At 49.9% G+C, this 25,695-nt stretch overlaps 1 protein-coding gene across 1 annotated transcript in view; it reads left to right on the top strand.

The window, feature by feature from the left end:
- The first annotated feature begins 3,825 nt into the window (after positions 1–3,825).
- Positions 3,826–25,695, top strand: part of Map3k21 (mitogen-activated protein kinase kinase kinase 21) — a 33,736-nt gene continuing 11,866 nt past the window's right edge. The window contains 5 exon segments of the mRNA NM_001431336.1: positions 3,826–4,826; positions 17,650–17,830; positions 20,659–20,807; positions 22,229–22,404; positions 24,570–24,810. Coding sequence (NP_001418265.1) covers positions 4,070–4,826; positions 17,650–17,830; positions 20,659–20,807; positions 22,229–22,404; positions 24,570–24,810 — 1,504 coding nt within the window. The 5' untranslated portion in view covers positions 3,826–4,069.

Here is a 25,695-nt window from a genome sequence, read left to right on the forward strand (position 1 = left end):
TTCCCTGGGATTTTTTTTCAGATCAAAATGTTAAATTACATTTGGTGTGTGTGTGTGTGTGTGTGTGTGTGTGTGTGTGTGTGTGTGTGTGGTTGTGTGTGTGTGTGTGTGCACGCAAGCGTGCACACAAGCTAAGTACACATGTGTATGTCAGAGAACACCTTGAGGGCTCTCACTTTTCTTTTACCATATGGTCCCTGTGGATTAAATTCAGGTTATTATGCCGAACCATCTCACTGGCCCATTCCCCCCCCCCCAGATTTTAAACACTCCCTCCTGCCCCAGGTCTTGAGACAATACCTTTCTCACTCCTTGACTCTATCTGGCTTCTGGTCTCTCCCAGAATTCAGTAGGGACTCAGTCTTACAGTCATCCATACTCTCTAGCTTCCTCAGCTCTTTCCAGGCAAGCATCTGACCCTGACTTTGAGTGGCATCAGAGCTGGCAATTCCATGTTGCTCTGTTAGTGATCTCTTTCCCTTTTCTATCCTTATGCCCCAACAAGGTTCCACTCAAGGTCCCCTGAGCTGTTAGAAACTCTTGTTTTGAGGGTGGTCAGTCTCTTGGAATATCAGTGCTGACTGTCCTGTGACTAGGAGCCCAGGGCAGGCCAACGCACATTCTCCACCCCTTGTCACCGATTCCTCCTATGATCCTCAAAACCTGTCTTTATCTTTAGAGTTATTTCCTCATGCCTGTAGGTGTTGACACTCTCAGATTCCAAAGTCAAGGGCAACTCTAGGTTAACTTTCATTCTGTCCATTTCCTTTGAGACAAGTTTCCCCTTGTGGCCTATGCTAGCCTAGAACTCATGATCCCCCTGCCCCTCCCTCTCAAGTGCTGAGATTAGAGGTGCCTCCATGACCAGTTCATCTCTTGTTTGTTTCCCCCATAACATTACCCCTTCCACATTACAGAACCTTATTTTTATTTTTAATAATATTATTTCATGTGCATGCCTGTGTACCCAAGTGTTTAGCACCAGGTGCGTGCAATGCCCACAGAGGCCCTTAAAGGGTATCAGAGCCCTTAGAACTGGTGTTGCAGGCAGTTGAGAGCCACCAGGTGAGTCTGGGGGAAACCAACTCACATCCTCTGGAAAAGCAGCAACCAACTTAGCAGCTTGGACCATCTTCCAAAACCCACAGAAGTTCTCCCCTTTGCCAGCAGCGTGCCCTCCCTTCTTCTGTAGGCCCCTGGGTCCCTACCTATGCCCTCAGACTTCTATCATGGTGACTTTGTTTTGTTTTTGTATCATTGTGCCAATACAGTTTTCACAAGCCTTTTATTTCAAGCCAATTCACATTAAACTTAATCATAGGAGTCTTGACTTCATTGCTTGTAAGGGAAAAATCCATATTGCTTGTCAGAAGCACAAGACAATCACAGTGTAAATAGGTGAAAAATGGAGAAGTTAGAACTGGAGAGATGGCTTGGTGGGTAAGAGTGCTTGCTGCAAAAGCATGAAGACTTGGGTTTGGGTTAAAATAAAAAACCCAAATAAAAACCGTGGTGTAGCCACCTCTGTATCACTAGTGTACCATGGGAGGAGCGCATCCCAGGGGCTTGCTGACTGCCAACCTGGTCCCAAGTTCAGTGAGAGAGTTTACCTTTAAGGTATACAACTGAGAAAGGCAACACCAGATGTCTGATTCCAGTCTTCACACCTGAGCACACATGTGCACACACACACACACACACACACACACACACACACACACACACCACTGTTGTATTTTTGTGAACCCAGGTCTAATTTGTCAGGAGGGAGCAGGCAAAGGTGTCTCCCTGAACCATCAAGCCAGGGGACAGACCTAGTGTGAAGAAGGTTTTTGGATGGGAGGATAGGAAGGGAAGGGGACCTGGAAAAGGAGTAGAGACAGGGAAAGGGGGACAGAGAAGGACAGAAAGAGAGAGGAAGAGAGGAAGAGGCCAGTGGGGAACATCCTGAGTAGAGAGAGAATAGGAGATGGTGAGAGAGGGAGGGAAGGAGAGAGAGAGAGAGAGAGAGAGAGAGAGAGAGAGAGAGAGAGAGAGAGAGAGAAGGCAGCTATGTAGCTGTTGGGCGGAGCCTAGAGGAATTGTAAGAATAAAAGTTGTAAGAATAGTTATAAGAATAGAAAAGCTAGAAAATATGTTTCCAAAAGGGGTGCTGGCAGACATCTGCTTGCTCTATTAGGGAGTACCAGGCTTGGCTGACGGTGCACGCTCATAATCCCGCTTTCAGGAGGTTGAGAGAGCAGCACTGGTTTGAGTCCCAGGCAAGCCTGCCTGTGTTCTAAAGTGTACAAGGTCATCAAGGCAACCTGACAAAAACCCTGTCTCAAAAAACAGCATCAACATTGGTATGGATTATTATCCAGCAAACACCCTCCCGGCTCTTCATAGCCACGGCGTGAGGTAAGCACCTCTCATTGGCATTACCATTTTACAGATGAGCAAATTTAGACACTGCAGACAAAATGGGAAAGAGCAGAGACAAAACAAAACCTCCTTATATGCTTTATTGCTAGGCGTATCCTACTGTACACGGGCCAGGACGCTCAGGTTTAGCATACATTGTGTTCTGATTTCTTGGAACGATTTTGTAACTGCATTCATTCTCTCTCTCTCTCTCTCTCTCTCTCTCTCTCTCTCTCTCTCTCTCTCTCTCTCTCTCTCTCTCTCTCTCTCTCTGCTTCAACAGTTGCATTGTGCTGGCAACCTGTAGCTCACAGGTGCGGCCAAGGTAGCCTCATCGGAGCCTGAGGGTGCACAGGACTGGGAATAGGGGTGGTGGACGACCTGGGAATCCCTGACATGAGAGCGCTGTAGGCACAGAGACGCACCAACTTTCCGGGTTATGTGACTGTGGATCTCTGCGCTCGGCATCTGTAACCTGGAGACTTCCCATGCCTGCAGCCGGGTGGGACCAAGCACACCAGTCCTCGTGCTCCAGGATACGAACGTCTATCTGTTGCTGGGATTGTCTGTCACTTTACAGATAAGGTCCTCTTCTCTTCATTTCCTCCCTCTTTTCACTGAGGAGTCCAACCATCCTCAAGCACCAAGATCTCTTTAACTTTCTGGAAAACTTTCAGAAGCCCCAGGCTTGCTCCGCCCTCAAGGCCAAGAGTGCGCAGTAGTCCTTGGCCCTGGGGCTTAATGGGGACGCCAGAGGGCGGGCTCAGAATAGGTCACACGTGGAGGTGTAAGATTTACAGTCTGGGGGCGGGGTCAGAATGGACCTAGAAAGCGGAGGTGGACCCTGAAGGGCGGTCAAGGGGACCCGGCGGTTTGGAGCATTCGTAGTAGCGGTCCTTGAGTAAAGGATTTGAAGCAAGCCGGGCAGATCCAGATCAACAAAGGATGGTCCAGGATCTCTAGGGCTCCTAATGAACTCAGAGGGGAGAGAGGGGCTAAGAAGACTGGTTTCAGAGCAAAGTAAAGGGACCTAGAGGTGTGGATCCAGGAGCACCAATGAACTTGGAGAATGAACTTGGGAAGGGCGGGCGCCAGGAGGTGGAGCCAGGGAGACTTGGAGGGAGGACCGAATCTCTCGGGAAAGCAAAATTACAGGGGTAGAAACGCCAGCATGGCGGAATGGGTTTGCTGGGGGCGTGTCGGGGCCAGGAGACTCAGGTTCAGGTTAGACTCAGACGCGAGCTCCAGGGGTTAAAGAACCTGGAGGGCGGGACCAGCACTAGGGCGGGACTAATGGAAGGTGGAACCCAGGGATAACGAACCCAGCGGGGCCAGGGCTAGTGCCAAGGGGAAGGGACCTGGAGGGCGGAGTGGCCAAGGAGGAGGGGCTGGGCGTGGGGGCGACTGCAGGGGAGCGCGCGTAAGTCCAAGCAGGTCCAGCACCACCACCGGTCGTCTGCGCTAGCGGCCGCGGGGAAGAACTAGCCAAACTGGAGGCAGAGCAGAGGCCGGAGCCCCCGGGCAGTGGTCGTAACCTCTGTAGTCCCGCTCCAGCCCTGCACCCTTCCCTGTTAGCTTGGACCGATGATACACGTCGCTGGAGACCCGGGAAGCTGAGGTTGTGGCTGTCGCACTCGGTCCACTAGCGACCTCTCAAATCGCCCCTATGGCGCTGCCTGTAGCCGAGGGCACGGCTGGCACCTCGCTGTCCCCGGTCCGGGACGACTCGGGGAGCTCCTCCTCCGGGATGTGGGCCGCGCTTTATGATTACGAAGCGCGCGGTGAGGACGAGCTGAGCCTGAAGCGCGGTCAGCTGGTGGAGGTACTGTCCCAGGACGCCGCGGTGTCAGGAGACGAAGGCTGGTGGGCCGGCCAAGTGCAGCGGCGCCTGGGCATCTTCCCGGCCAGCTACGTGGCGCCGTGTAGCTCGGTGTCGCCACCCTCGCCACCCCCACCGCGACCCTGCTCGCCTGTGCACGTAGACTTCGAGCGCCTGGAGCTCAAGGAGCTGATCGGCGCCGGCGGCTTCGGACAGGTGTATCGCGCCACCTGGCAGGGCCAGGAGGTGGCGGTGAAGGCGGCGCGCCGGGACCCGGAGCAAGACGCCGCGGCGGCGGCCGAGAGCGTACGGCGCGAGGCGCGGCTCTTCGCTATGCTGCGGCACCCCAACATCATCCAGCTGCGGGGCGTGTGCCTGCAGCAGCCGCACCTCTGCCTAGTGCTGGAGTTCGCGCGCGGCGGGGCGCTCAACCGTGCGCTGGCGGCCGCCGCACCGGATCCCCGAGTCCCCGGCCCTCGCCGCGCGCGCCGCATCCCGCCGCACGTTCTAGTCAACTGGGCCGTGCAGATCGCCCGCGGCATGCTGTACCTGCACGAGGAGGCGGTAGTGCCCATCCTGCACCGTGACCTCAAGTCCAGCAACAGTAAGTGAGACTAGCCCCAAGGGAGCACGGAGTCAAGTAGCCAAGAGAAGGGTCTGGCCCGAGCGGGAAGACAGGTTCTGGTTAACTTGCTTTAGAGAGGTTCGTGCTTATTGCGTTATTACCTGTGAGCACCCCTTTAAAAGACAGAGAGGGACAGGCGCTTGTAGATAAATTCTTGTTACTCTCTGGACCCACCGGACCCAACACATACACTCTGTGTAGGTCTCCCAACACATTTGTACAAAACTTTGCCAGCCCTGGCCTTAAACAGAGTACGTTTAGCCTAGTGGCCACCATCACCTGCTAGCACCCCCTCATTTCCTTCCACTTTACAAGTGTCTTATTAAAGTTTCTAATTCCTTTCTCCTGGTTCGCTCTGCAAACGCTGGGCTTCACGCATTCCAAGCAGGCATTCTGCTGCTGAGCTCTGACCCCAAACCATCTCACTCTGAATATGGCTCCCTAGTCCCTTGGGTCAGAAGTCTCTGTATCTGAAACATGACCTGACCGTTTGGAGGAATCTTTTCTGCAAATCGGAAGCTCCCATTTGGACCGAGAACAAGTGCCCAGATCCTGTACGGTACTGGAAATATCAGATGGGTGTCAGTCACCTGATCTGGAAGTCAGAGTGGACTTTCCAGGCCTTAGCAGGGAGCTCACGTGCACAAAGGGCCAGCATTTGCGTCTAAGAGAGCTGGAGGGGCCTGCCGTTTGCAGCTCCTTCTTCACAATTGAAGAGCCTTCCCCTCCCCAGAGTGAAGTGGAATCTCTTGCAAGACTAAAGGATTCAGCCGGAGCTGGTACTGAGCAGCCATAGTGGCATGCCCCTCAGTCCTCCAAAACCTGCTAGAACAGGAGCTAGCTGGAAGGACTGTCTTCTAAGAGCCGAAAGACAGTAGCCAGGGCACCAAGAGGTACTTTATATGCTTGTGCGGATTCTCTCTGGCTATCAGAATCCTTCAGAACAGAAATGCACCTGAAAGGCAAAACACCTCCTCTCTGTGATGCAAGTTATGAATAACTGGAAGGTTGCAGCTCTGGGTGAGCATTGGACCGCTCTCCACCCTCCGCCCAGCCCAGCTGCTCCAGCCTTGTGAGCCTAAGGAATCGAGTCTTTAAGAAGTGCTAATGGTCACCATGTGTCTCCAGCTGACTGCGTGGGGTCCCTGGAGTGGTTTGCGTTGAGGACTCTGTCATACTTCATACAGAGCATGTCTTTCTTATGTGTGTATGTATTCATGTGTGTTCAGGTGCACATGTGTGAGGGCAGGTTGGTGTTTCTGCATGCTAAGGCCTGACCTTGAGTGGGCCTTCCTCTGGTGCCCTATGCCTTTCTATTGAGACAGAGTCTCACGTCCCTGGAATTCACCAGATTTGGCTGGGTAAGGGGGGAGGTGGTTCCTTGAGTCCCGTGGGTTCTCCCACCTCTGCCTCCCCACTGCTAAGTTCCCAAGAGTGTGCTGCCTGCCAGACTGGGCTTTTTAAAGATAGAGCCCAGGTCCTGTCCTTGTGCTAGCAGAACAAGCTCTTTTCTGACTAAGTCATTCTTCAGCACAGCAGCATGTACTTTAAGGAGTTTGCTTATGCATGTTTGTATTCATGGCTGCTAGTTTCCCTAAAGTTTGTGGTCACCGAGAGCAATATGTAGGTAGCCTGCCGCCACAGAACACGGTGAGCCTCCACTTGTCCTGCAAACCTGACGGCTAGAGAGCCCCTTCAGAAGGGCAGCTCGCCGTACCAGCCCTCCTCTGCAGGAGCTTCCGGATAACACAGAACCTGGCCTACTTCAAGTTAGTTCTGCCCAAACTAATGCTTAGGACACATCACTCCTTACAGCAAAGGTTCAAGGCCATGGCTACTGCTTTTGCATTACACCCAATCTGGTGTGTGTGTCCAATTGCAAGCATACACATGCGTGGAGACCAGAGAACAACCTCAGGACTGCTTTGTTCCTTCACCTTTGACTGAGACAGAATCTCTAACCTAGAAAACTCATACTAGGTGAGCCTGGCCAGCAAGCCCCAGGGTTTCACCTGTCTCTTTCTCACCACTGAGATTGCAGGCACGCACCAGCCAGGAAGCATTCCTGGCTTTTTGCCTGCAGGTTCTAGAATTCTCTCCTGTGCACACATGCTTGCGAGCAAGAGCTTTACTGTCTGAGCTCCCCCCACCCCCATACCTGCTCAGTGCATCCTGAGGGCCACATCAGGTGTCCACAGGTAGTGCATGTTTGCTAGGTGTGTGTAAAGCACAGGAGCCCTTTGGAATCCCTGTTCATGCTCAGGAATTGAAAGGTGAACTGTTGAAGAATTTCTATTATCTTTAAACAGTCTGTAAGACAAGACAAGTAAAAGGGTTTCAGTTGATCCCATCAACATGAGACACTGCCTGTCTGTCTGGGAGAGTCTTGGTCTTTTACAGGGAGGTCCCTCCCACCTTAGCTTTTAAAAATCTTTTCACCCTTGGGACTAGTAGCCAAACTCGGGGCATTTTTAATTTCTTTAAAGACAGGCCAGGTTTCCTACTTAGTTCCTACAGTGCTTTCTTAGCATGGGGACCCCCTTCATCTCCAGCACCCCATAAACAACATGGTAGGAAATTCTTGTAACTCCTGTACTCTAAAGGTGGAGGCTGGAGGATCAAGAGTCCAATCCTAAGATACCTACTGAGTTTAAAGCCAGCCTAGGCTACATGAGCTCTTATCACAACACGCACGCACGCACGCACGCGCACACACACACACACACACACACACACACACACACACACACATGCATACACATGCACACACACCTAAAAAAATCCAGCACTCTAAATGGATTTGTTGGCTAGACACTAGCTTGGCCAAGGATTTGTTGGGTCATCTCCACAAGTATAATTAGTTCATTAGAATGATGTGAGATGTTCGATTTGAATGATGTGGCCTACAATGTTCAAGTCAGGGGCCGAGCTGCACAAGGCTCTGTCCTCCGATCCGTTTGGGAACAGTGAGGGGTTTTGGAATTCCCTCTGCTGTGTGCAGTTGTACCTTCTTTCTGATGGTGCAGTGTAGTGACCCGGTTGCCGCAGGTTGTGTTTGACTGTATTATTTGCCGATGGCAGTCGTGAGTGACTGGCTGTGAACAGGGCTTTGAGTCAATATTGGACTTACACCACTCTGCAGCCGACCCGCCCGCGTGACAGTGAGCAGTGGGGGAGGGCTTGCACCCAGTCAGTGGGAACTACTGTTTAAACAAATGCTTGGATTTGTCAGAAGATTCTACACCTTTCAACAGGTTTTCTTCTCTAGAGTTTTAACTCTTACTACTTCTTGGGGACTCGTCTGTGATAAAACGGCAGTGACTTAGGCAACTCTGCCCTTTCTGACAGACAGCTACTGAAAGTCAAGCCAAAGTTGCTGTGTATGTGCACGTGTGTGTGTGTGTGTGTGTGTGTGTGCGCGCGCATGAAATATGTCTGAGTGTGTGTGTGCACTGTGTATGTTTGTGTGGTTTTGCAGAGTGTTTGTGCATGTGTGTGTATGTGTGTCCTGTGTGTTTCTTGTGTGTTTTTGTGTGCGCCATGTGTGTATATGTGTATGCCATGTGTGTGTGTTTGTGTGCACAGTGTATGTTTGTGTGGTTTTGCAGAGTGTTTGTGCGTGTGCATGTGTGTGTGTGTGCCCTGTGTTTCTTGTGTATTTTTGTGTGTATGCCGTGTGTGTATGTGTATGCCGTGTGTGAGTGTGTGTGTCTGAGTGTATGTTTGGGTGTACAGTGTGTGAGTGTGTGCTATGTATATGAATATGTGTATGAGTGTGTGTATGGCATGTATGTTTCATGTGTGTGTGACAAGTATGTTTCTGAGTGTGTGTGTGTGAGTTTGTGTGTGAATGAGTGTGTGAATGTGTGTCATGTGTGAGTATGTGTGTAAGTGTGTCTAACTGTGTGTATGAGTATACTGTGTGTAAGTATATGTGTGTGCTTTGTATGTGTGTGTGAGTGTGTGTATCATATGTGAGTGTATAGTGTATGTATGTATGTGTGCATGCATGTATAAATGTGTAGAGGCCAGAGGTCAGCCTCAGGTGTCATTCCTCAGGGTCTTGCTAGTGGCTAGGCTTGCTGGCTGTCTAGCCCCAGGGGTCCTGCTGTTACCACCTCCCCAGCACTGAATTCATGCTGCCACACATGGCTTTTTCATGTGGGTTCTGCGAGATCAAACTCTGGTCCTCATGCACAGCAAGCACTTCATCCACTGAGCCATCGCCCACTGCAACTCAAAACTGCAGGCTTTAAGCTTCCTGATGGTGAAGACATACTGGGCCCTTGAGACTCCCAGGAGGCAACCATGGCATAGCAAAGAGCAAACACTGCTGAGCTGTCTGTCTGCCCTTGTGCCCCGCTGGAGAATGAAACAATACAGCTTTGAGGAGCCCTGGAAACTGCCCCCTGTCCCCGTACTAAGGATAGAGCCCAGGGTCTCACCAGAAAATTGGCAAGCGCCCCCTGAGCTAGCTTCATCCTCAGACCTCTTTCTGTTTCTATTCCGAGACACGGTGTGGCCATAAAGTACAGGCTAACCTTGAAAGAACTCTGTGGGCCTCGCAAACCTTGAACTTTAAAACCTCAGCCTCCTGAGCAGCTGTAATGAGTCTGAGCTCGCAGATGAGCAGGTTTTACGTGCACATTCGGGCAAAACAAAACACCTTGTGCCTCAGAACACACTGAAGCCTCCTCTGGCACACAGTGGCAAGGCAAGGGACAGTGACGGTGTCTCTGCCATCAGAGTCCAGTGAAGGAGGAGTCAGTCATGCTCGGTGAATGTTAGCATGTCTTCCAGGTAATCAGCTGGTGAGAGGGGGTGGTGGTGAAGGAGAGGGAGTCATCTCAGAGCAGGAGCCACAGGAAGCTGGCGAAGCAGCTTGGTGCAGAGAGCTTGAGGCCAGGTACACATGACCAGACCTGTAGGTTCATGGCACCCTGATGTCCCTGCCTACGAGCTGGGGGGGGGGGGGTAATTTCTTACCCAGATCTGAATTGTGTTACATAGATATGTGTATGTGGATATATATATATATATATATATATATATATATATATAATAAATGTAGTACACATACACAACACACACACACACACACACACACACACACACGCACTTTGTTTTCCATTGCTGGGGATGGAACACAGGCTAGGCAAGTGCATGCTAGGCTATGTGATGGCTCTACCACTAGGCTACATCCCAGCTCTCACTCACGTTTTAATGACTACCCCATGAGCAGAAGAGGCTCAAGGCAGGTGCGAAGTGAGTGAAGGCTGTCATTGCTGTCCCACGAAAATGGCTTTCGGGAGTCTAGGGTCAGGGGGTTTGAGACACTTGGTGTAGTTTTTGCTTGCTCAAGCCAGCACGAGAACATCGGATATTACCAGAACCCTAAAAGGCCAGAGCGTTAACTTAAAGTCACACAGCCCTGGTTTGGTTTGGGTTTTTTGGAGACAGTCTGATGTATAACAGGCTGGCCCCACTAATACAAGTAGACAGGGATGACCTTGGACTTCCAATCTTCTGCCTCTACTTCCTGAGCGCTGAGATTACAAACACGAGCCACCCACCGCTCCCTTTTGTGAGGTGCACGAGTGAAATGGAACCCAGAGCTCCCCAGCAGGCTAGGCAAGCACTCACCACTGAGCCACACCCCCCCCCCCCCCCCAGTCCTGGACTTGGCCGTGTAGCCAAGTTACCGAACACCCTGACTGGTGACGTTGTGTACAGAGTTCCTCTCACGGACACCGGACTCCGTCCTGTGGGGAAATCTGTTCCGTGGTTCTTAACACTTCAAAGGCAGTTGGGCAAACATTGCCGTGGAGGCGGGTGGATGGCATTTATGAGGAACAGTGAGCAGTTACAGGTGTGGCTGGATGGAAAGGCCGGGATGGGTTTGTGGGAGGAGAGGCTTCCGACGTAGCCAGGCACCAAGCTTTGGTGCCACGCAAGGGTGTGTGTGCACAAAGGGAGCCGAGGAACAAGATGCCATTGTCCGCTTTACGATGGTAGAGCCAGAGATTGTCTAACAGAAGCAGTAAAAGTAACGTGACCCTTGGATGTCAGCCTCACGCACATTGTTGAGAAATTACGAGCAAATATGCTTTGATTTTTTTTTTTTATTTCCCTGGAGACTTGAAAAGATATCAATCTGGGTCACTGTCCAGCTGCAATTTTCCTTCTTGAGAAAATGTCCTTCATTTCTTTTTTATTTTGTATGTATGAATATCCTGCCTACATGCATGTCTGTCCACCAGGTACATGCCTGGTGCCCACTAAAGGCAGGAAAGGCTATCAGATCGTAATATCATTGTTTTAGATGGTTGAGAGTTGCCATGTGAAACCTGAGTCTTAACCCTGACCCATCTCCCCACACACTTAGCGGAGAGATGTTCAGACTATATACACACACACAGGTCACACTTAGTGAAGAGATTCTCATACCCACCCCACCCCCAGGGGTCATTTAACCCGGGTATCAGGTGTCAGGAATCCTTCTAGGCTCTTGGTTCTCTGTAGTGGACAAAGTAGAACCAAACTCTTCCCCCAGTGCACGAGACAGGCATTAAATCTGTCCGTTGACAAGGATGCTTAGCCTTCAAGCTCACGTTGGAAGGGAGATGACAGTCAGGTGTGGTGAGTTCATGCTTGGAAATATTAGCATTTGGGAGACCGAGGCAGGAGGATTGCTGGGAGTCAGAAACCACCCTGAGCTACACGGCGAATTCCACGTCAACTTGAGCTATACGGAGTAAGACCCTTTCTCATAACTGAACAATGGCAAGAAAGCTAGGCATGGTGGTGCAGGTAGGACAGCTAGCCTGGGCTACAAAGTGAGACCCTGTCTCGAGGAAAAGAAAAAGAAAAAGGGTTGTTGTCGTTGTTAAGATGAGCAGCAATGGGGTTGGGGATTTAACTCAGTGGTAGAGCACTTGCCTAGGAAGCACAAGGCCCTGGGTTCGGTCCCCAGCTCCGAAAAAAAAAGAAAAAGGAAAAAAAAAAAAAAAGATGAGCAGCAACATTGATTGCCCTTCAAAAGAGTGAGTTTTTAGCAAAATCCAGAGTCTCAGAAGTGGATGCTTCTGGGAAGTGAGGGGAAACTAAGTCAGGTTCCAGGCAGGAAGCTGCAGTGGAGAGAAGGGGTAGAAATGAGAGAGAGAAGAGGGCAACCCTCGGGGTCTGCACTACAGACCCACAGTCTCTTGACTGTGGCTGAGGGCTTGAAGGAAGCTATATATGTAGTCTCATGTTGTCTTGTGTATGTTTCTGGTTCTTTGAATGTCGTGGACAACGGTTTGAGGCCAGATGCAGAGTGCCCTGGTTGGAGTGAGAATTTGGGAGTCAGAAAGAGAGGGAGGGGAGTTAAAAAAAAAAAAAAGCCAGGTGTCCTGGACTGAGATCTAGAGATCTTTGGGGGAGGAGGAGAGGAGGAGGAGGAGAGTAGCAGGAAGTAGCAGGAAGTAGCAGGAAGGTGAAGCAAGGGAGGGGATGGTTTCTCTAAGGCCAGCAGTGATGGGGCTAGGGCACCGGAGAGCAGTGTGGCTGAGGCCTGGATCCACACACCTGCTCGGCTCTGATTATTTTTACAGCCTCTGTGTGAAGGGGTGTGACCCTCTCAGAGGGCGGAGGTGAATGGCTTTACACTTAGCAGGTGATTTAAGGCCAAAGAGCTTATGATAAGTTCTGCTTCTCCGGCCCATTCCTCCCATACAGTCTTGGTTACTCATTCACCCAACAAAGACCCAATCAGGAGCATAAAAATGCCAGGTCAAGTTGCCTGTATTCCCAACATCCGCGAGGCAGTGGCTCCAGTTCCAGGGCATCTGACTCCCTGTTCTGGTGTCTGAGGGCACTGTAGGCTCCTGGTGCACATATACACACACAGGTCAAGCACTTACACACAAAATAAAAATAAATCTTTAGAAGGAAAGAGAGGACGCTCTAGTCAAGTTAGAGGGAAATCAGCAGGAAGGGGCTCCTTATGGATCCTTCAGTACAGAAGCAGGATCCCGTTGGGATCCCAAAGATGATGGCCAGAGAGGGGCCCTGGTAGAGGCTATTCACAGATCGAGCAGGTGCTCAGGGCTGGGGACCCAGAGACAACGCAGTCGTTTTAAGTTTGCCATGACTTTAGATACCAGAGTTGTTAGAATATGGGGTTCCTGTGGAGAATACAAGAAAGGGCTGAAAAGATCATGTCAAAAGATGCTAAGTAGGGGTTGGGGATTTAGCTCAGTGGTAGAGCGCTTGCCTAGTAAGTGCAAGGCCCTGGGTTCCGTCCCCAGCTCCGGGGGGGGGGGGGGGGGAGAAAAAGAAAAAAAGACAAGACGCTAAGTAGACTAGAAAGCCTGGTGAGATTCAGGCCTTTCTTCCACGGCTCAGGGGTGGGAGTGGGGGGAGTGAGGGTCGTGGGGGGGGCGGTGGGGGGGAAGGTGAGGAGAGGGATGAGGAGATATGAGCTAACACCAGTCTGGTATGGTGCATGAAGCCGGTGGTTTCCCTCTGTTCTGCAATCAGTGCCCCCTATTGTGTGCAGAACACACATTCAGAAGGTGACCTTGTGACCCCGGGCAGATCGGTGATGCTTGTAAATCTGTTCCACTTTGTTCCCCCTTCCCACTGCTGACTCTCTCTCTTTTTTTTTTTTCTTTCCTTTTTAAGTAATACATTCCTAGTTAACGTTTAATTGAAACCCATCTGTCTCACAGAATGGAGTCTGGATCCGGTGACCTCATAAATGTTGGGAGAAACTAGAGCGGGTACGCTGTGATTGCTTAAAAAAAAAAAAAAAACAAAAACGCTGTGGGTCAACAAATTCGAAATGGACAGCAGGAGACTTTAGAGATGTTGGGGGGCTCGCCGCCTGATGGTCCAGTGGGTGGCCAAGTGCCGGGCTGAAGAGTGCAGCCCACGGACCAGGGCGGAGAATTCCCGCTGCAGTCTCAGAGAAGGCTCTCAAAGGAGGATCAGCAGTGCCCAGAATCCCACCTGCTCCGTGTGACTCTGAGCCAGACCTGTTGATGGCCTCTCAAACTTTGAGGGACCAGAAGTGGAAGCAGGATCAACCTATGTGCACCCGAAACCTGGCGAGACCTGGAGGGAGGCCCAGGTCTAATTTAACTGAAGTGGTGTGCGTGGTTTCGGTCACATTGCCCAAAAGATAAGGAATTTCAGGAATTCTGCCATGCCAGTTGGGAACGGAGTGCCACACAATGGGCCTTTCATGGAGCCCTGGCCTGCCGTTGGCACTGAGGTGTTAGTTTAACTTGTTTTGTGTTGATCTGGAGTGTGCAGTGCCAGTTGCTAGGGGGAACTTTGGACCTGGGAAAAGGGAAGCTGGGTTCTAAACGGTGGCAGCACAGATGCTAACTGCATGGGCTACCCTGCTGCCACTTAGGACAGAAGCTGGCTTGTCTCTGGTCAGAGCTGAGTTCTCCCTCCTCGCTGTTTCCTGGTTTGAGGAGTCCAGGCTCTGGCCTTCACATATGTGGACCCGGGGACTCTGGAACTCTTGAGGTCCACGTTCAGTGCTGCTGCTACGTTTTCTGCATTAGTGACTTCTCTCATTGTTATGATCAAATTCCAGATAAAACTCGTAAAGGACGAAGGGTAAAGGGTAACTCCTCCATGACGGAAGCACAGCAGCCACTTTCTGTCCGTAGTCAGAAAGCAGAGCGGGAACAGGAAGTGGGGCCAACCCGTGAACAGGAGGTGGAGCCAACCCATGAACAGAAAGTGGGGCCAACCCGTGAACAGGAGGTGGAGCCAACCCGTGAACAGGAGGTGGAGCCAACCCATGAACAGAAAGTGGGGCCAACCCGTGAACAGGAAGTGGGGCCAACCCGTGAACAGGAGGTGGAGCCAACCCATGAACAGAAAGTGGGGCCAACCTATTGCAGACCTCAAGGTCTCCCTGCTGTAACTCCTTTATCCAGCTAGGCGCCACCTCCTAAAGGTTCTATAACCTTCCAAAGACAGTGCTGCCAGTTCGGGGGCCTCGTGTCGAAGCCACGGTTCCGTGGGGGTCAGTTCTCACTCAGACCATGCCTTCCTGTCCATCCCCTGCAAGGGTGGGGTGATGAGAAAGACGGCCCGTGAAATCCGTTTTACAGCGCTGCAGGCCATTCTCATCCCCGGGCCTTTGTAGAAGCGTCATTATTCCCTGCAAATGAAGTTAGTGATCGAGTAAGGTGGGGACTGAACAGAAGCTCGGAAAGGAGCTAATCATGTGGGTTTGTTTCTGTGGTTAAGAGTACCCACTTAAAGGATTAGGGGGCCACGTCTCTTTTAAAATAGGAATTTATTTTTTCCTTAAAATTCACAAGGACAAAATGGGCTTTTAGCTTTCAGGGAGGAACTGTCCCAGCACCCAGCCATTCAGCAGGCATTTTGGGGACAACATGGCAGGGCTGGAGAAAGTCAGAGATCCTCCACACGGGGTATCTTAGCTAGGGTTTCTATTGCTGTTACAAACAATAAAACAAAACAACAAAACGAAACCTACCATGACCAAAAGCAAGTTGGGGAGGAAAGGGTTTATTCAACTTACACTTCCACATTGCTGTTCATCACCAAAGGAAGCCAGAACAGGAACTCAAGCAGGTCAGGAACTTGAGGCGGGAGCTGATGCAGAGGCCATGGAGGGCGATGCTTACTGGCTTGCTTCCCCTGGCTTGCTTGACCTGCTTTCTTATAGAACTCAGGACCACCAGCCCAGGGACAGCATCACTCACCATGGACTGGGCCCTCCCCGCTTGATCACTAATTGAGAAAATGCCTTACAGCTGGGTCTCACGGAGGCATTTCCACAACTGAGGCCCCTTTCTTTGTGATAACTCCAGGTTGTGTCAAGTTGACACACAAAACCAGTCAGTACGCAGGGACATCTCTGCATATAACCCTGGGATCTCCGGTGACATTTTTGGACTGTAAATTGGAAGTCTTAGTTCTTCCCTGACTGACTGGCTGGAGAAACAGCTCTACTCAGTAGGAGATGATTGCCGCCGTGGCGGATTGACTGACTAGCATTGATGAAGGCTAGCCTAGCGTATGTTGAGGTGTACAGTGTACAGTGTTGCTGTGGGCACTGGGGGAGTGATTAAATAGTTTCTGGAGTTAAGTTTTATCTGAGAGAAATATAGGTAAAAAAAAAAAAAAGTAACAGACAAGCAAGAGGGCCGGGCAGGCGTCAGCAGGTGCGGGCTGACCCAGGTGGTTTGCTGTCTGAATTTCTAGCTCAGTGAGGCCTTGGTATCTCACAGTCCATCTCCATGGGTTCAGATGTCTGTAGGCTTTTGCAGAGGCCAGCGTTTGATAATGAGCTACGTTAATATGTCACCCATTGGTGCAGTCTCCTGTGCACTCAGCGGGAAAGGCTCTGCTCTAATGCAGACGGAATGTCTTGGAGTGAGACGTGTATTTTTCTTGTCGCGCTGGCCTTGGTGACTGATCTTATTTGAGATGTCTTGGTGAAAGGCTCTCGCCCCTAAGAATCATTTACTTTCTGCCTAAGCTGTACCAGGCTGGAACATTCTCTTAAAAATTTTACCTGGCCTTTACCTGTAAGTTAAATAAAGTGGCAGAAACGCGAATTCGTTCTCCTTGACTCTGGCGGCTGTCGTGGGATGGTAATTTATTATTATTTATCTAACATTTATTTATTTATCATCGAAAAGAGCTGGCATCTTATGTTCACATCTCACACCACAATGAAAACTCCATCTTTAAATTCTACTTCTCCATCTGAAATTATTCTTTTTTGCTAGGGACCTGGGGCAGGGTTCCTTGACAGGCTCAGCACTGTGCCCTCCTAATAAAATAGAACAAATAATACAGAACAAAGGAAAAAGCCTGCTCTGCTCTTATCTGTCTGTCTGAGTCATGCCAGGCTAAGTGGACATCATCATAGGGTGAGTGGGAGGTCTTGACATTGGCAGCCCAGACCTCATGGACAGATGGCCTCCCAAGGGTGACCTCATTCAGGAGCGGATCCCGTGAACGTCATCCCAGGACAGGAGGGCCTCCTCCATGGGGTGCTGGGATCATACTTGGTGAGGAGTAATCAGGAGACTAGGGGAGAGAAGGAATCATAGCCCATGCAGGAAGAAGAGTTTTATATACAAGTCTCTATGATCAAAATGGTTTTTTAAATGGAAAGAATTTCGCTATTGAAAATCATCTCAGTTAGGGTTTTACTGCTGTGAACAGACACCATGACCAAGGCGACTCTTAGAAAGGACAACATTTAGTTGGGGCTGGCTTACAGGTTCAGAGGTTCAGTCCATTATTATCAAGGAGAGAGCATGGCTGCATCTGGGCAGGCATAGTGCAGGAGGAAGGCTGCTAGCAGAAGACTAGCTTCCAGGCAGCTAGGATGAGGGTCTTAAAGCCCATACTCATGGTGACTACTCCAACAGGACTACACCCACTCCAACAAGGCCACACCCATTCCAACAAGACCACACCTATGCCAACAAGGCCACACCTACTCCAACAAGGCCACACCTACTCCAACAAGGCCACACCTACTCCAACAAGGCCACACCTATGCCAACAAGGCCACACCTACTCCAACAAGGCCACACCTACTCCAACAAGGCCACACCTACTCCAACAAGGCCACACCCACTCTAACAAGGCCACACCCACTCCAAAAAGACCTCTCCTTCTAATAGTGCCACTCCTTGGGGCAAGCATATACAAACGCTACAAACATATAAAGTAAAATGAAAGGTGACTTAAAGACTTGAGCTGGTGGTCATACCATGTGCCAAGACCCTTCCTGCTCTTTTCCCTGTAGTTTTGCTGCTGGAGAAGATAGAGCACGATGACATTTGCAACAAGACCCTGAAGATCACGGACTTCGGGTTGGCGAGGGAATGGCACAGGACCACCAGGATGAGCGCAGCAGGAACCTACGCCTGGATGGCTCCTGAGGTCATCAGGTCCTCCCTGTTCTCCAAGGGCAGCGACATCTGGAGGTGAGAACGTGCCCGCTCCATCTGTAACTTCCAACTGTTGTCTTTGAGTCTGCAGGGCCTCGGTGACTCTGCCATGGTGAATAGTTTGTGAGTGGTGTGGAGTCAGACGGGGACAAGAGATTGCTGCCCAGCATTCTGTCCTGAGATAACAATGTCTGGGGCGATTACATTAAGTGGGGGGGGCGGGGTTTTATTTTGGCTCAGGGTTTCAGAGGTCTCTGTTCACCGATGCTTGGACTGTGAAGCATCCATGAACTTTGGTTCTTGAAGAGGCCAAATTGTGGCTGGAAGCTTGTGGCAGACAGAAGCTGCTCCACAGACTTAAGAGACAGCAGGCTTTCCCCAGCTGTCCCTGTGCAAAGTGTCTTTTTCTTAATGCTGATAATCTCTTTAACAACTAGACCTGCCTGCCACTTGAAAACACCGTTTTTCTGGCTAATGTGTTTGGAATTATTTCCACTGTCTGTCTGTCTGTCTGTCTGTCTGTCTGTCTGTCTGTCTGTCTGTCTGTCTATCCATCCATCCATCCATCTATTTTTGCTCCTGACCCTCATTGCCTGTGATAACCATGCTGTGACCCAAATGTTAGGCTGTGTTGAAATCTTCCCTCTCAGATTGCTGAGTTTCCTGCCTTTAAATTTCAGCCTCAGTCGAAGTCTGAGGGCAAAATTGTAGCTATTGCCAGAATGTAATCAAGAGGTTTGTCCGAGTTATTCCTGTCGGAGCTCTTCGAGCACAGAACACTTCTTTCAGAATCCTCGTCTTGTGTCCCACAAGAGCTGCCCATTAATTTTTGGCTTCCAGCACTCTAGGCTTTCTCTAGGCTCCTTCTACAAACTCTACCACACTTCTCAGGCTTCACCACAGCAATGCCTCACGCTTTCTGTGTTTCTAGTCAGCTTTCGGTAGCTGTGAAAAAATTCCTGAGACGATCAAGCTGTGAGAAGGGAAGGTTTGTTTGGGCTCGGAGTTTGAGCTTTCTAGCCATGAGCATTTGCCTTTGTTCTTTCTTGGGCATAGGGTGAGGCAGAGCATTATGGGAGGGAGATTTATAGAGAAACAAAGCTGCCCATATCATGTCATCCAGGAAGTAGAGAGTAAGTGAGCGAGAGAGAGAGAGAGAGAGAGAGAGAGAGAGAGAGAGAGAGACAGAGAGACAGAGAGACAGAGAGATGGGGGTGGGGGGGAGCGGGGCTGGGGATTTAGCTCAGTGGTAGAGCGCTTACCTAGGAAGCGCAAGGCCCTGGGTTCGGTCCCCAGCTCCGAAAAAAAAAAAAAAAAAAAAAAGAACCAAAAAGAAAAAAAGAAACCAGGAGTCGGGGGTGGGGGGGAGTGGAGTGGATGTCTCTTATGTAGCAGGCCAGACATGGTGGTGCATTCCATGATGTGGACTAAACCTGCTTCCCCACATGTTCCCCACCATGGTGAGCTGAACTCTCTGAAACTCTGAGTGAGGATACATTTTTTGCCCCAGTAGTTGGTTTCTTTCAGGTTTTATCAGAGTGGCAAAGAAGCTACAGGATAGGATAAGCAAGAAAACCTTTCTTTAAACCTGGATATGTCAAACTCCCAAAGTCACAATCGACATTTCAATCTTCGTGTCCACTGAAGTCACTCCCTCCCTTCTATACATGATGTCCTTGGCAGAGACTCTTCTTAAATCCAACCAGAGCTACCCCCCCCATTGCCATCTTGCCACAGCTGTATGAGTGGGCCCATCTTGCGTGGTAGGTTGGTCTTGGAGGTAAATTGATGGAATCGGACAAAATTATATTGAGCAAAGTAACCCAGGTGAGAAAGACAGATACTGTACGTTCTCCCTCCTGGTTGGTTGTAGGCTCCTAATTTAAAACTGCAGGGCTCGTAGAAGCCAGGAAATGAGGGAGGAGACATTGGGAGAGGATACCTTCAAGGCACAGGATAATAGGACTTAGCTAATGGAGAGTAGAGGGGAATGGGGGTGGGAAGGTTCAGGAAGGGAGGGAAGGGGAGGTGGGGACACAGGGGGCTGGGAGAAGGATTAACCACAAGCAAAGAGGCATGGAAAAGCCATATAGAAATGTTCCTGCTGGTACCATGCAGACAGAAGGCAGGCTTTTGTGCTTCATGGTTTCAGATGTGTTCACACGTGATCACATGTGTTCACACACTCTTACATGTGTTCAGACGTGTTCACACGTGTTCACCTGGGTTCTAATACTCCAGAGGTCTCCAGAGGTAAACATACTTCTCAAGCTTGTTTTATGATTCATGGGTGTGTGAGCACTTGTTTGCGTGTGCGCATCCGTGGGTGTGTCTCTCTGTGTATGTGTCTCTGTGTGGGTGTGTCTGTGTGTAGGCCAGAGTTCAACCTCAGATGTCTTCCTCGATCACTTTCTACCTTGCTTTGAGGCCAGGCCTCTCACTAGAGCCTTGAACAAATTACTGTCTCATAACCGACTTTGAAAGGAGATACTGTGCTTTATGGGCCACAAACATACGGTGCCTGTGACACATGAGAAGGCCGTCAGATCCCCTAGGACCAGAGCTGGAGACAGTTGCAAGCTGTTGTGTTGGCGCTGGGAATATATTCAGAGTCCTCTAGGAGGGCAGCCAGCGCTCTTTTAGCTGCTGAGCCATCTCTCCAGATCTTTTCTGGGGGAATTCTTAGGATAGAGTTGAACCGTGTCGGCCCAGTCTAGCCTGGATCTCATAATCCTCCCGCCTCAGTCTCCCAGATGGTTCTGGGACAGAGCCACCCCTTACCCTGGGAGAGCAGTGGCTTTGGGTCTGCTGGGAGCGGGGCAGGCTCAGGAGCCCCAGTCACTAATAGGGACTTTGCTTTCCAGCTATGGAGTGCTGTTGTGGGAGCTGCTCACGGGTGAGGTCCCATACCGGGGCATCGATGGACTGGCTGTGGCATACGGGGTGGCCGTCAACAAGCTCACGCTGCCCATTCCCTCCACCTGCCCTGAACCATTTGCAAAACTCATGAAAGGTAATGTTCAGCCCTGATCTAAGAGAACCTGGCCAAGGAAAGTCACGCATAGGAACACATACTTTTTTTTAAAATCTATTAAAAAAAAAAAGCAATGTGTGTGCTGGCAAGATGGCTCAGTGGTTAAGAGCACTGACTGCTCTTCTAGAGGTCCTGAGTTCAAATCCCAGCAACCACATGGTGGCTCACAGCCATCTGTAATGAGATCTGATGCCCTTTTCCGGCCTGTAGGCATACATGCAGGCAGAAAGCTGTATGATGTATACACCATCACTAATTTTTTTTTTTAAAAGAGACATTTGCCACCAAGGCTGACGGTCTGAGTTCAGCTTCCTATGTGTGTTCCTCTGACTTCTAACTATATGCAGTGGCACACCTGAACCCACACACGTAACAAACAAACAAACAAACAAACAAACAAACAAACAAATGTATAAAGTTTAAAAGGCTGAGGAAATGTTAAGCTGCAAGCAGTGATTCATGTCAGTAATCCCAGGATTCAAGGTAGGAGGATTGCTTTGAGTTCCCAGGCCAGCCTGGGCTAATATGAGACCCTGTCTCAAAAAAGAAAAAAATCCAATTGCTTTTAAGCGTGCTGTTCTAAGAACTTCTGCTAGAGAGCTAGGGCCCAGGCACTGTCAGCTGTGCAGCCTAAAATCCATGAGCTTTATCGGGGTGCCTTGCCTTCCCTCACTGTCCTAGTGTCCCCCAGCAGAGCCCTCAGCTGGCTCTAAGCTATCCAGGCAGTGACGAAAAACATTTTTCAGGCCTCAGCTTGGATGTAGTGACTCCACTCTTGTTATTAAAGCTCCCTCACTCTGTGAGCTTGAAGTTAACCTTGTCAGTTTGATTTGTGATATTTTAATTTCTTCTTAAGATAGGGTTTTGCTATGTGCACCAGGCTGGCCTTGAACCCACTCTCTATTATATATTTCACGGAGTCCTCAGACTCACTCTGTAGCCCAGGCTGTCTGCAAATTCACTATGTAATCCAGCCTGGGCTTTGGATCCTGCCTCGACCTCCCTGGCATTGGAATTGCTGGCACAAGCCACTGTGCCCAACGTCGTTATTTCTTAGAACTTCATTTTTGATCACAACGTTCTCAGACCTTGGTTTCGGGGCTTGTGATTCACAGCCATGTCATTCTGCCACGGCAGCTGGGCCTCAGCACACAAAACAGAAACAGAGACAAAACCAAGCGTGTATGCTCGACCGGCCTCTGTGTCTCTGGGACATGGGTGCTGGGACACGGGCACTCAGGGGCTTACTGGTGTGCACTTAGGATTTCTAGGAGCTTACACCGCAGATGACAGGGACTCCTGGTTTGGAGTGACAGGTGTCAATCTGGGCACTCAGCCGTCTGGGAGATGATTGTTGCTGTACCGAGAGAGGAAAGTAATGTGATTCTCGTTTGTCGCAGAGTGCTGGGAACAAGACCCTCATATCCGCCCCTCGTTTGCCTTGATTCTTAAACAGCTGACTGCGATCGAAGAGGCAGTGCTGACCGACTTGCCCCAGGAGTCCTTCCATTCCATGCAGGAAGACTGGAAACTGGAGATTCAGCAAATGTTCAGTGAGCTTCGAACCAAGGAGAAGGTGAGAGAGGTCTTACCACACAGTGCACACGTGATCACATGATCACTGCACAGTGCACACATGCTCACATCACAGTACACAGATGATCACCACACAGTACACACATGCTCACATCACAGTACACAGATGATCACCACAGCACACATATGCTCACATCACAGCACACAGATGATCACCACACAGCACACACATGATCGCTCACATCACAGTACACATGATCACCGCACAGCACACACATGCTCACATCACAGTACACAGATGATCACCACAGCACACATATGCTTACATCACAGCACACAGATGATCACCACACAGCACACACATGCTCACATCACATTAACAGATGATCACCACACAGTACATACATGCTCACATCACAGTACACAGATGATCACCACACAGTACACACATGCTCACATCACAGTACACAGATGATCACCACACAGTACACACATGCTCACATCACAGTACACAGATGATCACCACACAGTACACACATGCTCACATCACAGTACACAGATGATCACCACACAGTACACACATGCTCACATCACAGTACACAGATGATCACCACACAGTACACACCTGATCACATCACAGTACACAGATGATCACCACACAGTACACACATGCTCACAGCACAGTACACATGATCACTACATAGCACACACATGCTCACATCACAGTACACAGATGATCACCACACAGTACACACATGCTCACATCACAGCACACATATGATTACCGCACAGCACACACATGCTCACATTACAGAACACACATGAAGTCTGCAGGAGTATGAGCATTAGTCATAACATGTAACTACGAGTATTATCCTTTAACTCGCTGGGTTGTAACTGTAGACTGTATTGTGAAATGGGTCGTTCACGAGGCTAGGGATGCAGCTTGGTTGGTAGAGGGTTGGCCTGGGGTTCAAGATGCCCTGGGTTCTATCCCGGAACCTCATAAATCTGAGAGTGTGAATAACAGGAGCTTGTTCCTCAGAGCGCTCACCAGGTAGAGGCAGGAGGAGGAGAAGTTCCAGGTCATCCGTGGAAACTCACTGAGCTTGAGGCCAACCTGAGCTACAGAGACCAGGACTCAAGCATAAATAAGTAAATTAGGTCACTCACAGATGTTCTTTGTTGATGACTATTGATGTATGATTGATATGTTAGTTCAGTGGTCTGCAGACTTCCTAAATGCTTTATTTCTTTTTCCATTAATCTATTTACGTATTTACTTTACATCCAGATCACAGCCCCTTTCCTCCAGGCCCCTCTCCTGTCCCCCGTTCCCCTTCATCTCTGAGGATTGGGACGTCCCCCTGGGTATCACCCCATCCTGGCACCTCAAGTCACTGTAGGACTAGGCACATCTCTTCACTGGAGGCAAGCCCAGTTAGGAGAACAGGATCCACAGGTAGACAACAGTTTCAGGGACAGCCCCCATCCATTGTTAGGGGACCCACATAAAGACCAAGTTACACATCTGCTACAAATTTGCAGGGGTCCTGGGTGGAACCTTTGTACACTCTTTGGCTGGTTGAGCCTCTGGGAGCCTCCGAGGGTCTAGGTTAGTTGTCTGTGTTGATCTTCTTGTGGAATTCCTATCCCTCTGGACTCCTCAATCTTGTGGTTCCCCCAACCACAAGACTCCCCAAGCTCTATCTAATATTTGGCTGTGGCTGTCTGCATCTGTTTTAGTCAACTGCTGGGTGGAGCCTCTCCGGAGACAGTTATCCTAGGCTCCTGTTTGCAAGCATAATAGAATATCCTTAGTTCTCTATGCTGTGGTGTCTCCCAACCATAAAATTATTTTGTTGCTTCTTTATGACTGTAATTTTGCTAATCTTATAAATTGTGATGTAAATATCGAATATTCAAGAGGTCTGAAATTTGACCCATAGGTTGAGAACTGGTGTGTTACCCGCTCATAAAGGCTAGAGATGAAGACAAAGCAGTGATCACCTCGGATGTGAACGTGAGCGACGCCTTTCCCTGTCAGGAACTAACAGAGGAGAAGGGACCTGGCATTGGCTTCCCCTAGGTTAATAATAGGCTAGGTTACCGGCAGCCATCTTGGGTGCAGTGCGCTCGCTGTGAGGGCCTCTGGGAGCAGTACAGGAAGCCTATGTTGATCTCCTTTTGGGCCTGACTTTGCAGGAGCTGCGTTCCCGAGAGGAAGAGCTAAGTCGAGCTGCCTTGCAACAGAAATCGCAGGAACTGCTGCTCAGACGCCGGGAGCAGCAGCTCGCAGAGCGTGAGATCGACGTGCTGGAGCGCGAGCTGAACGTGCTCATCTTCCAACTGAGCCAGGAGGCGCCGCACGTGAAGAAGAGGAAGGGGAGGTTCAGGAGGGGCCGGCTCAGGCTCAAAGACGGCCACCGCATCAGCCTGCCTTCAGGTTTGTGCCTTCAGGACCGGGGAGACAGAAGTTGGGTGCTGTCGTTGCGTCTGAATATTTGTCTCTCAGCATGGAGCGTCAGAGATGGGTGTCTGGACTCACCTAAGAGGCAAACCGCTGGGCATGTCTGTGAAGGAATTTCGATATTAACTGGGAAGGCACACCCTAGTTGTGAGTGACGCTATTAACGTGTGCTGGAGTCCCAGGCGGAGTAAAAAGGAGAACCGCTCCTTTGTCATAGTTAATATTTGTGCTGTGTCCTGGGTGTACTGCGGCAGTTAACATGTATGAGTTCCTAAACTCATACGGGGAAACGACTAACAGAACTCAGTCAGAACCCTCACTCTTCAATGATGGAGACGGAACAACATTCCGAATTCCTAAGGGCAGCCCCTTGCTCAGCTGATGCGTTTTTTGAGGCAGAATTCAAATAATTGACTTTTTTTTTTTGTAAGATTCTCAAAAAAAAAAAAAAATCCTGGACTTTCCAGCATTTGGTATTTCCCTTTCTGAAAACAAAGAGGGCATTTCAGCTACATTTTTATTTCTTTCTGGCACCTGATACAAGATTTCAGTTAAAGAGGACCCAAGTATCTGCAGCTGTGAGGACTTCACTTACGCAGAGGATTTAGCATGCAGTAGCCCCCTTTGACCACAGGATGGCGGCACAGGTTGCAATTCTGGCCCAGGATTGTGACCACCTGCTGGCGTTTGGCGCCTTCACCCTTAGTATGTGCTTGTGAGTGCAGACACACTCTTACCTGTGCTTTACCCAGAACGGGGCAGCTTTGGTAATGAAGAAATAGCTGTTGGAATGGCCAGAGATTCAGAAAGACTTGCCAAGGGGTATAGATTGACCTTCTCGGGGTCAACATAGCAAACTTC

This window comes from Rattus norvegicus, chromosome 19, assembly GCF_021556685.1.
Source record: "Rattus norvegicus strain SHRSP/BbbUtx chromosome 19, alternate assembly SHRSP_T2T, whole genome shotgun sequence".
Classification (NCBI taxonomy): domain Eukaryota; kingdom Metazoa; phylum Chordata; class Mammalia; order Rodentia; family Muridae; genus Rattus; species Rattus norvegicus.